The sequence below is a fragment of the Phaethon lepturus genome, unplaced genomic scaffold (genome assembly GCF_000687285.1).
Source record: "Phaethon lepturus isolate BGI_N335 unplaced genomic scaffold, ASM68728v1 scaffold49396, whole genome shotgun sequence".
Lineage (NCBI taxonomy): Eukaryota > Metazoa > Chordata > Aves > Phaethontiformes > Phaethontidae > Phaethon > Phaethon lepturus.
Window position 1 is genome coordinate 34,310 of NW_010546473.1, and position 14,915 is coordinate 49,224.

The window sequence follows — 14,915 nt, forward strand, 5'->3', positions numbered from 1 at the left end:
TAGGGAAAAAGGCTTTAGAAAAAATTCCCAAACCAGGCATGAACACAAAACTTCAGGCAAAATTTACCCCAGCAAGTTCATTTTTTAACATATCACAGTCAAATCCAGGAGCAGAGTATTTGCAGAAGATCCATTTGAGAAGAGTTGGCATCCACATTCACCATGCTAGGCGAGAAGCAGGGGGAAGAGGAGGCAGTGGGTACATTACGGCAGCTTCCTTCTTTTCTTCCTCCCACCCTTCCTCACATTATGGTCATGGTAAGCAAAACCTTCAAAAGCCCAAAGGCTGAGAACCGTTCTCACATTACAGAGCCAGCTGTTAAACTCTCACTTATTCATCACAAACTGTTCCAAATGGGATCCATTTTTTTAGAAAAACCTCAAACCACCAAGGAGCCAGTACGGGGAGAAGAGAGAAGATGTCAACCTGTTACTTCACAAGTCACAAGCCAAATATCCCCATCATCTTCATACCAACCTGCACCCCATCAAAGGGTGGCTCTGCACATCCTGAAAGACCACCCACAAATACTAAATGACTAATCTACATTAAGCACCAAGAGCCAGAACGCCACTCCTAACATTTGACCAGCTGTAAGGCCGTAAAACAGCAGCCAAATTGTCTGGAAATGTTTCCTCTCCTCTCCCTTGCCCCCCTCCAAAGGCACTTGCTCACTAGCTCTAACACTCCTGCCTCTGCTAAGACGGCTGCAAACCCAGGAATTGTCAGTGGGATGGACTTCTGCCAGGTCTCACAGCGGAAGGAGTCCAGCACAATTCATTTTTCCCTTCCCCTGGGCAATTCCACCTAACAAAGCCCCAGCTGGAGCAGGGACTCGGGACCCCAGCAGTGCCCTCCATCTCTCCTGCTTGCTCTGCAGAAGCCCTGTCATAGTACATTTCTGAGCTTCTGCACTGAAGGTTGCTGAAGGGAGTGGGGAGTGTTTTGTGGCTTGCAGAGTGGATGTTACGAGGACTTCTCTAGACTTTGTGTCTCCTACGCAGTTGTCCATAGCTGACACTAACAGTCTCATGTTCCAGACCCTGTCCTCAGGTTTTAGTTGTCATCTTTACTCTTTTCATGGGTCTGCACTGAACTGCTTACTCTTGCCAAGAGCAAAAACCACGACCGCACCACCATCGCATTTCATTGTCGCACGGTGTCTGTGTGAGCTTTACATTGCTACAATTCAGAATACTTTTACACTCGAATTTAAAAGGGTGAAAGAGCCAAACAAAGCTGATGCAAGTTTAACAAAAGCAGGTTCTGAACCTCGTACAAACATCAACAAAGGTTTTGCACACAAAAAAGAAGCATCAAGACACTCCATGTAACAACTCTATGCACTCTGCCTCTCTTTATTCACTAATTATTCCCCTTAATTATCTGAACAAGGGAAAGGGCCTGCAGTAAAAATCAAAAGGCTGCCAGGTATTAGATTACCCCACATTGGTCTATTTACAGCATCCCCTGCCGTATGATTCACACCAAACGACAGCTGGCTCTGCAGCTGCCCCGTATATGTATACGGCCGACACAGCTGCCAGCCGGACAGGATTCCAGGAGCTGGCCCCGTCCTTCCCGAGGCATCGCGACCCTTCAGCTCACAGGAGGTATTGTGTGACAATACAGTTACCGCTCTGAGTCACCCTGTTCGGTCAGGGCTTCCTGTTCACACTCCTCTACACTTGGGTTACCTAAAATAAAACAGTCACGGGGCCTCCGATTTTTATTTTTTAAACTGCTGCAAGAGATATGACAGGAGAGGACTGAAAGAAAAACAAAACCGCAGAGGCCTTTGTCATGTATGTAATAAATGCTACAGGTGCTTTTGAAATGCAGCCAATACTTCAAATGTTACTTTAGTAAGCATATTAATACTCTGTATTATAATCTAGATTACTAACTACAACTCTTTCCTTCACCTCCATTAATTCTGAATAGAAGATAAAATGCTTATTTCTTCAAAGTTCTTTATCACGAGCATGCACTCATATCAGTGATTGCACAAAACAGAGCAATGGTGTTAGTATCAAAAATACACCATAACAAAAAAGGTACTGCACTCATCCATGATCTATCACAACACGCAGGATAGCTGGGGAACAGTAAAGTAACAAGGTCATTTCACTTAAGTTAAAGGATCATAATTTCCTAACAAGCAGCTCTAGACTGCTGTGAGATGGAATTTGAAAGAGAAGGCACAAACAGCTGTAAACATCACAGCCATCGATGCATCTGACACATCAAAGTTGACATGGTTCACTCACTGTCATCCATGCACAAGATTCCAGCATGAACCTAAAAACAACGATGCAACAACTGTACAAACACGCTGCTATGCTGGATTCAAGTTACAAACGCAGACAAGGAGATTGAGACCCCTGCTTTTCAGGATGTATGACCTTAAACGCACGGAATATCACTCACGCGCAATTTCCAGATTTTTTGCATGCTATTGACCAGATGACAAAAGCCTCCAGAATTTAACACTCCAACTCACAGATGGGATTTACAAGTAAGGGAGAGAGCTGGGCTAATCAAAAGGATTTGTCCTTCAGGGTTTAGGATGAGCCAATTCATCATAAATACTAAAAAGAAAAATAATAGCAAATAATATTAACAGAAAAAACAACATAACGCCTGCACAGGGAATCCCCACATTCCAAGTTAGGAGAAAACAAAACCAAAACAATAAATATTTTTAGTCTCCTCATAAAATCCTTGATGAGAAACTGAAACTCAGCAACGGATTTCAAGAGGGAAGCTAAAATAAAAGCCATGTTTATGAATAATAAACACTCTGCCGTGCTGCAAATTACTCCCTGCATCAGTAAATCTCAAATTGTGGTGCACAGACCCCAATTTAGATTCACTGAAGACTTCTGGTGATCCATGGAGCTGGCAGCTATCATGAGACTGGCTCCACCTCCTTGCTGCAAGCTACTTCGACAGGTGCCCACGTTCTTCATTATTACGAAGACACTGGAGGCCCTTGAAAGCAGCTGGGAGTTAAAAAAAAAAGGCAAACAAAAAAACAAGAGTACACTGCCACGGATATGCAAGAGGAGAGTGCAAAAGCGCTGATCAGCAAAGACATCAGCTCTCAATAGAAATATTCCTCCTCCACTTTGGGCTTCCATACTTTGTACTTTTGCATACTTCAACTCAAGAAAGGTTTGCAATGCCCAAGTCTCCCACCTCAGAGAAAGGCTACACCCTTGCTGTGCCAGCAATGTATAATCTGCCAGCAGCCCAAGACTTGCTTCTGCCTGTGCTCCGAGTTGGATGGAAGCCTTAATGCCATGGGTAGCAAAGCACCCACTGCAAGGCAACAAACCCTTCTGTGAGGCACACCGCGTTGGCTCAGGCTTGGTGCCCTACTAATACAGGGAGTCTGCTTCCAGACAGCTCAGAGCGTGGGCAGAGAAAACTAGCGTCTGCCTGCAAAATACCATGTATACATATATCCTCTATCACACAATTTCACTTTTGATCTGCCCATAACTAACTCATGGCTATAACACCACCTGTGTTGCACAGCTCTCAGGAGTATTTAAGGGATGAAAATTGCAAGCACACATTTGCTTTTTACATTTAAAAAAAAAAGTTAGTACAAAAAAATCCCCAAAACATACATGTTGGCAACTGAGCCTGCTTGCATTTATTTCCTCTGAAATGGAAAAGTTCAAGTTAACATTGAGAAATATCTCATGCTCTTACAGTCACAAAACAATCAGCATTTTTAATGCATACCATGCTAAATATTGCAGAAAAACCTTGGCCTGTCCTGTTTCTGAAAACATGTTGCCTTATACTGTCTTCAAAGAATAAAAGACTCGGACAATACTTTCACTTCTTAAGTGAAGTCCTACTGATAGCTTTCAACACACAGCAAACAAATTGCAAAACAGTCACCAATCCATCAGGTAGTATTTGAAGTCATTTAAAAGGTTTTTTTAAAATTACGTTTCTGACACAAGAAGCAAGCACTGTTCCAGTAGAGTGTAAATATTCCCTGAAGTGAAAGGATAATACTGCCCTGCCCAAAACTTATCACATACCATTATGCTAAAGATTGTTCCAGAACATGATGAATAGAAGATTCTCAGTATGTGTTGTTATATAACAGTAGCTACTGTATGAACCCATTACGGCACAGGAATTATTCCACACCGCTACTGCTATCATGGATGGCATTTAAGAAGATAGTTTAGTACAATAGCCAACATAAACATACCTCTGGTGCAAGATACTCTGGAGTGCCACAGAAAGTCTTCATTGTTGCTCCATCCTTTATGCCCTCTTTACATAGCCCAAAGTCTGTTATTTTTATGTGCCCATCTTTATCCAGCATAAGGTTTTCCAACTGAGAAGACAATCCAAATGAAAGACATTATTACGTATAACAGACACTACTTCTGAGCAAGTCAATGAAAGCCATGAATTTCTACAGATCAGTTTTCAACCTCGCTCACACTGGGGTCAGAATCATAGTAGCTGCCAGAGAACGCATGATATAAATATATATTTATATCACTTTCCTCAGTTCTTCAGGGAATATTAGGTAACTAACTTGCAGTCTTTGGGTAACAGATCATATATACCAAAAGAATACAGAATGTAGACGTTATATTTAGGTTTCTACAATACTATCACCAACAGAATGCCAGTTCTTTTAAAAATGTATTAAGTATTCCCCCTCACACAGCTTCATCCCTGCTTTTACTCTAGGTTATTTTATGAAATATTCTGTACCAGTAAAGGATAGCAAATGAAAAAAAATCAAATGCAAGGCTAAAGGAACCACTTCCAAAGAGACCCTATACATGAGAATCACTTGATAAATTTACTCAGCACGTGGTATTCATCCTAGCCTGTGCCACGGATTTTTGAGAAAGCCGTCCAGGTTTCAGGACAGAGTTTCCACTGTATATGAAAAAAAGTGCACTTTCAAAGGAATCATGGTGATATGGGAGACAAAATCCCAGCAGAAATCCCAAAATGACTTTGATGTAGCCTGAAAACATTACATAGCATGCTTCATTTTAGATTGCTCCTAAATGAGCTACCAGTATCCCCTCATCCTCTCCTGAAAACACTTCTCAGAACAAAAAAAAACAACAAAACAAAAAAAAAAGCATCTTCCTCAAGAATTTCCTAAGTTTGTTTGCCCTGAGATTTCTTGTTTGGTTGTTTGGGTTTTTCTTCCTCTTCTCTGCTCACCAAACAAATAAGCAACTCAAAGCTTATCCAATTTTCTAACTGCAAGCAGGTATTATGCTGTGCATAGTACAGCACATTGTGTGCTCAGCACATTGCAAGGAAGCACAACGTCCACACAGTATGAATTTGCATCTATCTGATAAGACCTGGGATGAAGAGCCTAGGATTATGTTCCACCATGCAGAATAGCCAGCAAGGTTTCTCTTAGAACATGAGCAGGCAAGTGAAAATGCAACTCAAGTAGCTCAGCACCCCTTCATATTCTCTGAAATGCTGCCAGGGTCCTGATAAATGCATTATACAACCTCTTAGACTATAAAACTGTTTAGACATTCTGTAAAGTCAAGTCCAACAGCTGCAATAACTGTTACGTTGAAGTTCAGTCAGGAAAGGCTTTCTTACAGTTCAGGCTCATTTGCTTTAGTGCCTAACAAACAAAAAGTCAAAAACCAAAAAAGCCTATGAAAATATTTTTCTACCCACCTTCAAATCTCTATAAACCACATTCTTCTCTGAATGCAGGTAATCCAGTGCTGAAACAATCTCAGCTCCATAAAACCGAGCCCGGTCTTCAGAAAAGACACGCTCTCTTGACAGGTGGAAAAACAACTACAAGAACAATAATTTGTTACCTTCAGATTGCACATGCTTCTCAGTTATGTCTTGCACCTCGCAGGCCATCCTGCTTGGAATGCGATATTACCTAAGAGAAAACCCCTTTCCATCCTCACCCAGCTGTGTTCCCAAATGTATTTAAAAACATCATAAATTAAATGACTAGAGAGTTGTATCTCATATTCACAGATGCACACTGATAGCCAGTTTGTGTGCTGCACAGTTTTGTATGTACAGAAACCTATAAAAACCCATTTTGATTGAACTACAATTATATATTAAAACTCCAGCTTAATGCATGATTTAGAGACATGTTAATGTTCCACCTTTTCCTTCTTGACTGTCTAACAGTAGTTTGCTGTTTCTAGTTCTCCCTCCAAAGTAATGCATGTTCACAGCGTTCATAAAAAGTGTTGAAAGTTGGCTGAAGAGCAACTAGAAATCAACCTTGCCTTCTTGAATTCCTAAAGGCCAGATTACAATACATTGCTGTCATGTAAAATATGAACCTACACCCAAAACCTCTATTCCCTAAAAATGGAGTTAAGAAAATTAAGAGTCTTTATTCTTCATTTTAATTAAGCCAGCAAACAGCTCTGTTTAACTGGGACAACTGGCATTAATTAGAATTGCAAACATGGACCTTAGCTAAATAATGTCAAGCAGAATTAGTAGCAGTACAGGAAAATCCTAAAGTATTAAACATTATTACATTTCTCTTACCTCTCCTCCATTAGCATACTCCATAACAAAACACAAGCGATCATGTGTCTGAAAGGAATACTTTAAAGCCTGAAACAGATTTAAACCAAAATTCAGAAGAGAGATCACACTGACAGTTATAAAAGCATTTGTAATAGATTTTCAGAAATACAGACAGACATTTTAGTGGACTTTTTGTCCTTGAATCTTACAAAATACTTACACTTTCCTGTTGCAGCTGAGGACTGATGCACCGCCAACTTACTTCATTAAATAAATGTAATAAAACATTAAAACAATCCCTTGCAGAAGCTATCAGTAACACCTATAATGCTCTTCAACAAAGTTCTGGCCCATTAAACAGTGATACAAAACATACCAATAGTGGCTCTGAAGTTTCCTCCCCAGGCCACAAGCTCCTGCAGTTTTATCTCACAGACAAGAGGCCACAACCAAAACCCAGAGCATAAGGTTTTACCACACTGCCTACAAGCCCTCTTACAAGAAACACATATATATTTACACACACCAGCCCCATGGTCTCTGCCCTGCTGCCTGCAACTGCTCCTTGTTGACAGCCTGCCAGTGGATTGAGCAATGCTGCCAGTATCAATTTGTGAGCAATTCACAAAAACAGACCGGACGAAGGGTGTGATGAAACATCACAAGGTGCCTTTGTACAGTCCTGTCACGTGTATTCCTGTGGCAACAGTAACATCAACTTATTTGCCACAGTCTTAAGTTTCTTGGTCATAACACAGACTTGTAGCTGACTTCTCAAGACAGCCCTTTTTTTAGATATTTGGGTTTATGAAAGCATTAAAAAAAAAAACCACTTGCATATGACATCATAGTCTTCATTACTAGAGGTGGCATTTTTAAACCAGTCATATTTTTGCAGGGAGAGGGAGGATCGGGTTTTAGACATGCCAACAAACATTTACCGATTTATACCCAATACACCAATATTTACTTCCAGAGGCCATGCTTAAAAGTCTAAATGCCAGTTTAAGCCCTTGTGTGCCTGGATAAAGGAAACAACTGGGTTCCTACAAAGAGGGCTTAAGCAGTTGGAAACAATTCAAAGCCAACTTATAATAAATACTAGAAACAAAATGTTGAGGTGGAGCTTAGGTATCTGAACTCAACCCAGAGAGACTACTGGCATTGGAGGTCTAAGCCAAGAGTATGGTTTGCTTCTACAGCTAAGCCAATCCTAAAAGAAAGCAGCAGATAAAAGTACGGTCTTGCTCTTCCCTGTCCCATCCCACATGCTCCCACCACTATCCCTTGCCTGGCATCACCAGTGCTCTGATTCCATAGTTAGCTGCTTCTGGGAGCTTAAAAAAAAAAACACAACAAAAAAAGGAAAAATTAAAGCGGTTTTCCTCCACTCTTTCTTCCTGAACTTGTTTGTTACAAGATCAGGGTCACCCTCATCTCTGTTACAAAGAGGAGACCACACATTTGGAGGACAAGGAAAGCAGATACTTCTCAGAGATAGCAAGCCTCAAATGGGTGAGCCATAAAGTCAAACCACACCCTGAAACACCGTCTTCAAGAGGTAGTGAGGACCTGCTCTGCAAGAATCAGAAGACTTTAAAAAGCATTTTAATTTGTGCTTCCCAAAAATGCAAGGGTACAAAAATACACAGCCACTCTGAAAACACAGATCTCAGATGTATTATATAAATAAAAAATAAGGGAAGTGTTGGTTGTCATAATGTCGTTACACTCAGCAGAGGAAGAATGCTTACTGTTAAGAATGGATGCCGTGAGTTCTGTAAAACACGGTTTTCTGTCAGCGTGTGTGCTACTTCATCCTGAAACACAAGCAGAAGGAAATCAGCAAAGTGATTCTCCAGATCAGGGGTCCATTTCAAACACTAATGGAGCAATTATTTACAAGTACTCAGAGAACCCCTGATATGACTTTCCTGAAGGCTGTATCAAGGGTGAACCACATTCCCAAGTTTCCCATCTACTCACCTTTGCTACAATAACTTCCTTCTTCAGAATTTTCATAGCATAATATCGTCCGGTTGCTTTTTCTTTAACTAAAATGACCTTTCCAAAAGTGCCTTTTCCCAATAGTTTAAGGTATTCAAACTCATTCATGGTCTGTTAATGATACAGATAAACAAGAACTGAATTACAGGAACTAACAAGTATATCATTCTCAGACTAGAATTTCTCATTCACATGAGAATACATTGCATATGTGATTTTTTTTTAAATCCTTTTGCTTAGTAGAATTCAGAAGCAGAAATGATTCTTCCATAATCATGAATACCAGTGCACTCCCAAAGGTAATCAAATCAAACTATTCATGGAAAACCATAAGCTTTCAATTAACAGAACACTCTTTCACATGACCCAACACTCAACTGTGCAAATACCACTCAACATATTATTATTAATCCATAGATATTTTGACCACTTTGCCAAGGCAGACATTTGCTAAAACACACGTTGCTCTGATTCAAGGGATTAAATCCGTATCTTTTTTTCTGATGTTCCCCACCTCTCTAGGTGACCAGCTTGCTTGTGCTTCATTGAGCAGCCCCAAAACCCACAGACAAAATGACTGCTTCACAGATTAGCCTTATACAGCCAGAGGCTACTGCAGCCTTGGTTGGGGAAAAATTTTAAGATGCTCCCAACAGAAAACTTCCCCCATATTCTTCCCTAGAGCTGGCTGAGGCGACTGTCCACTAATTGTTCAATACAGTTGATACCAGGACCCCAATAATCATTTTAGTTACCCTCCCTAACATGCCCAGAGAGAATGTATATATTTGACCAATGAGGTGGTTCTTGCATTTCCATGAAGAGCTGCTCAGCAAGAGTGGTATCTGTTCAGTCAAGGACACAGAAGGCTAATGGTAGCTACAATTCAGAGTGACATGTGAGTAGCCACCCACATCAGTCTAAAATCGGTGACATGACACAAGGCTGGCACACATACTTAGTGATGACACTGGTGAATGGCTATCTTTTTAAAGTTTTCCCAAAACTGAAACAAACTTACAAAAGTAAGTGAGGATGACAATGGTGAGATAAGGACACAAAAGAAGTGCCTTGGTACAATCCACAGACATAGTATTAGCATGGGAGAAGGTTTTATTAATTCTTTCTTAGAAGAGTGGGTGGGAATCCTCTGGAAAATGGAAACCCAAACAGGAGACACAAGGGGGTAGAAAGAAGTGAGGGGAGGTTGAAGACAGATACCTAAAAGGGCTCCACAGGGCAAAGATGTCCTCTGGCACACACTCCTTTCATGGAAGGCCATTGCTGAGCTGGCTCTGTGCATTCAATGCTGTGCCTGATGCAAAAACCTGAGCTCTAAGAACACTATGAACAGACACTGCAGCAGCTCTCTGGGAGTTAGCCTAAACCTTAATCTGGAGCAATTAAATCCACTGGACCCACCCTAAATCCTGCAAATCCACTAGAATTTTTTGCACCAGCCTGCAAAGAGTTTACACAGTCACACGGTCCAGCAGGAGCTATGATTTCAGGCTCTGTACCACAGGAAAATAGGTAAATCAAATCCAGACCTGAGCTGGCCTTGAAAGCCATCCAGTAAGGACTTCTGAAATCAGAACTCCAGTGGACCCAGACAGGCCCTGCCTGGTACCTACTCAGCTCAGACAACTGTTCCCTCCAGAAGCTGCACCTACAACCAACTATGGAATTGTTACATGAACAGATCTGTTTTGATGACTATTTCTCGTCTGCATTTGAGAAGACCTAAAAAATATTATTCCTGCTATGCTCACTTACCACTTTGTGTTTTGGCTTTGTCATAGAAACTTCCATTTCTTCAGCACCTGAATTATCACTGGGAGAGCCAGATCTAAAATCCATCATCTCTTCCTCTTGTTTCTTGAGGCTGTCTGCTACTGTTTGGATGGCTTTTGTCCATTCTTCCCTGGCAAAATATAATCAAAGACATTCATTACTTGTGACTTTAGATTATGGTCTGCCATGGCAAGGGTCACCAAAGAATATAGAGTAACTAATGCTCTCTGATGAATCAATGCAACATACAATGAATTACGTGTATTTTCAAGCACTGTGAAAATGCGTTTTTAAAAGCACTTTTAACATATACCTTTATTAATAGTACTAGAAACAACTGAAGTCCTCCCAGTCTGGATACAATATACGGCTTTTCAGACAACAGAATTTCTAATATGCATTCAGTCAGCAGCTCAAGATATGACCTGGTGATACAGAGATTTACATAACAAAAACAGACTTGCCAAAACCAAAAAGCAAAAGGCTCCCATGCAGCACAAAGCAATTAAACATAGCTTCTCCATTCCTGTGGTGTACTGAAACACATATATGCAACTGCTGGGGGCACTATGCCACCTCTTCGCACATATATCCTGAATTTTAATGCCAAGGGTGTTCTAGGAAAAGGTGGACACTTAAGTTATTCCTCTGTTGTAAAGACAATGAAAGAAGTACAGCAATTCCCATGTAAGGTTTAGCAGAATGTCAGCAAAAGCAGTGACATTTTATCTTAGGCACTGGTCTTGGTTACAATAAAGTTTCCACAGCTGTTTCAGCAGTGGGTGCTCTAATACTGACCTCTTTGACTCCTTATGGACACCACTTCCACTCCAGTGTCCTTTGGGAAATTTCACACCTTTGGAAACTACTGAAGTGAAAGTTCTTGGCCTTCACTTCATTTCACTGCAAATTTATTGAACATAAAGCATACAACTCATAAGGGATTACAGGGGTTTGGGATGGGCTTTAAGGCATACAGGGCCTGAAGACATGTTCAGTGGACTGTGCGAATTTACCATGTTTTACTATCTTTCGTATCTGTAAGGAACTGGATGTAGTGGTTTAGCTGATATTTTCTGGGCACTGGTTAAACTCTTCTCCCCAGGACACTCCAGGTAAAATACTTCGCTACTATAGTGGGAACCGAAGTAGCTAATGCTGAACAACTCCAGGCATAACCTACAGTGAAGCTATGCTATCCTAATCAATGTCAAATTTGTCACTGGTTCTATAAAATTATTCTTAAAAAAAAAAAATCATATCTGAACACAAGAATTTCAGTTTGCGATGGATGGAGAGGCAAATCATCCCCCAGAGGAAGCAAAGTCCACCTGAAAAAGTACCCAACACAAGATTCTAATCAAACACATTCTTTTATTTCCTAGTCATTTTTCCTATTCAGAACTATTAAAAAAGAACTTTTTCTTCTGTGTTTCTCTCTCTCCATTTCTCTCAAAAAACAAATGTTCGTTTTAAAGGCACAGAGAAAGCTAAAGACATATCTACCTTCACACCTCTCTCAAGATTTGTTACTGACTTACTGAGATCTCAGCCCTCCTGAAGTGAGTATCTTTGATTTCTGGGAGACCAGAATTTCACCCTCAGCTGTTATGTCTCAACCATACACAACAGAGGTGACTAACACTTTGAGCCCTGAAGTGTCACAAAGCTGACTTAATTGGTTAGGAGGGAACAAAACAAGACTGAAATACAATCTTCCCCCAAGTGGAAACTGTTACTCACTCCCTTTAGGGTCACTGACCACAAAGCTACTAAAAGAAACAAGGACAAGTTTATTTTTCTTTGCTTTTAATTTGATTTCGCCTTCTTCTGAGCCTTGTAATAGAATCAAAAGCAATAAATAGGAACCTACTTTAAATCAGTGCATGCAAAGGCTACAGAAGGAAAAAAACAAAGAATATTAGATAGAACTTGCTGATCTTAAAAATAAACATATACCAGTATCACATCTAGGGAGAACAAGAGTTTTAAAACACCCCTTCCCCTAGGGCAATGGTACTGGAATAATTTAAGTTCAGTTCCTGAAGAGCAAGTAAATATTTAAATACTCTCTAGTTGCAGAATAGATGTGCTGGAAAACTGTTCTCTCAGGAGGAAAGAGATCAATTCTCCAATGATGACAGCACACGATGCATGCTCTTAGCTTTGTTTCCTAACAGCTGAAACAGAAATCTGCACCTGCAGCAGATAACTATCACCTTTATTGTCTAATTTGCATAAAACATTAGCAATCAGCAATGATATGACTAACTTTTTTCCCTTAAAAACAAGGTGTCCAAAAAGACTTTAAAAGGTCAGTATTTTTATACAACTCAACTTTGCCTGAATCTCTATTTCACTTGTGCACATCATTCCAGAAACTCCGAGGTCAGAAACCTTCATTTCACATACCACAACATTTCCAGCGAGAAATGAACCCTGAGTTTCCAGAAATAACTACCTGTGTGCTGGTACACACTTGCACCTGTCCGTTTTGGATACCCAACCTAGCAATATTTAATTTATAAATACTACTCAAAATCCAGTCTCTGAAACCCCCTTTAAGGTATCTTTTATACTGGAACATGCACTAAAACTGAGGCGCTCAAAAATTATTTGTCACTTTTCAGTCTAGACGTACATCATCTGATAAATAAGAGCTTCAGCAAAAGACTCACTATTAATGCTGAACACTTGCATCTGCTTTTGCAAGTAGTTTATGTATTAAATATGAATGAAACATACCGCTCCTCTGGAGTCTCCACATGAAATGTTCTTTCAATTACTGTGGTCCACTGGAGGCATCTAATGATAAATGTGTTTGGTTTAGGTCGTTCTGTCTTCATCAGCTGGCACTCTACCACAATCAAGGAAGAAAGAGTCATGGTACATAAGCAGGTTTAAATAATCATTTGTCTTTATTCTTATCTAGCAAACTGTTGCAATTAATCAGCCATAGAAATCTCTGTAAGTACTTCTTCAGGAGACTTCAGACAATTTACTGCGTTGATGAAACCAATAAATAGCTTGGGAGATAGTCATCTAAGCAGCACCAAAATCAAATTCTGCTTAGACAGGCTCCACATTTGGTCTACCCAGAGAGGTAAGTAGAAATGTGATGCGATGACACAGAAGCCATTCAGACTCAGCTCCTACACTCCAAAGGTCATCCAGAGCAGAGCACATGGACAAAGCCAGCTGATAATGCAGCAGTTACATCCACTGAAACCAGAGACAAGCCCCCACGTTCCCTCCCTTTGACTTGCCCAACATAAAACCCTGTCCTTGGCTTTCAAGGAGTTGCTAGAGAGCATGTTTGGTCATTTTGCAGCAACCTGATGAAGATTAGACTCAGCATTTCCAGTCCTCAAACACTAGAGGGAACATCAAACTGCAGAGGCACCCCCAGAAAAGACCCCATTCAAAACACCTTCTGGACAGCTGCCGGAGTCAGATGCCGTACAGACACGCAGCTAACAGCTTCCATCACTACCAGCATTTAAGCACAACCTAAATAAGTCTACAGAAGTAGAGTTACATATAAAAAACACTGCTTCCTTCATAAAAATCTCTCTCTCAAGCTGAGCATTATTTTTTTTATTTTTTAAAAATCACACCTACTATTTTAAGCTTCGTAGGATGTGTTTATCTTTCAAATTTGGGCCTCAAAATGCACCTGATTAAGGGTACACTAGCTACACTAAAAGAGAGGATCTGAAAAACAAAAGAAAATCAATGAAATAACAACAGAAGCCAAACCACCACATTTTCCAGATTTATATTAATAGAAAATCTAATGCTAACGAAACAGCTCCTGTTAAAGAAAAGCCAAATTAAGAAACCAAGGTGGGGGGAAGGGTTTTTTTTCTTACATTAAACTCTTTTCCTTGCAGTTAATGAAACCACAAGCTTGCTACCATTTTGTCTTCAGGTTCTTAAATCAACTTCCAAGTAAATAAAAAGGCCCTATGAAGAATGCTAGAGCTCTAGCACTGCTAGAGCTATGAACATCCTCCAGCATCAGCAACGAGCAAGTGGAGGACAGAATCCAGCCAGATTAACAGTGCACATTACTAAGGCTACACTGCTATCGTTAGGTTAATTTTATTATTGTGAAGATTTAGAATGCTCATATTTAAATTCAAGCTCTTAATTAGCACCAAGATAAAATATTTACTGCCAGTGGTTTTGGGCGCCGTATTTTTGGCAATATATTTCATGCCTCATTTGCTGCTGGAATTATAAGCTTTTCAATGAGTAACTTTGCATTTTTCATTACTAGAAAATCTAGTTTTTCTTTAATAGCACGCTGAGGTTATACTGCATCTTACTAAAGCACTGCAATTAGATACGAGAAAGTTTATTAATGAGTCATGAAAAGGTCTTAGTGTGATAAACGGCACTCCTTCATTCACCAAGACTGAAGAACTTCCACAGAGCGCCGCAGCCTTCCAGCTACCTCCATCCTCTTTTGCAGGATGGCAGTTAAGGCCAAACACAACCACACGAGCTGGCACAGCCCAGTAAGCCCAGTTCTGATAAATCCAGCTCAAAAGGTCTCATTCCT

The 14,915-nt window shown here is 40.3% G+C and overlaps 1 protein-coding gene across 1 annotated transcript in view; it reads right to left on the minus strand.

The window, feature by feature from the left end:
- AKT1 (v-akt murine thymoma viral oncogene homolog 1) overlaps window positions 1-14,915 on the minus strand; it is a 34,885-nt gene that overhangs the window by 14,984 nt on the left and 4,986 nt on the right. Inside the window, exons 2-8 of the mRNA XM_010289303.1 lie at window positions 13,094-13,205; window positions 10,331-10,478; window positions 8,534-8,665; window positions 8,302-8,367; window positions 6,566-6,634; window positions 5,711-5,836; window positions 4,242-4,370 (exon numbers count right to left, since the gene is read on the minus strand). Coding sequence (XP_010287605.1) covers window positions 4,242-4,370; window positions 5,711-5,836; window positions 6,566-6,634; window positions 8,302-8,367; window positions 8,534-8,665; window positions 10,331-10,478; window positions 13,094-13,194 — 771 coding nt within the window. The 5' untranslated portion in view covers window positions 13,195-13,205. The remainder of the gene's footprint in view (window positions 1-4,241; window positions 4,371-5,710; window positions 5,837-6,565; window positions 6,635-8,301; window positions 8,368-8,533; window positions 8,666-10,330; window positions 10,479-13,093; window positions 13,206-14,915) is intronic.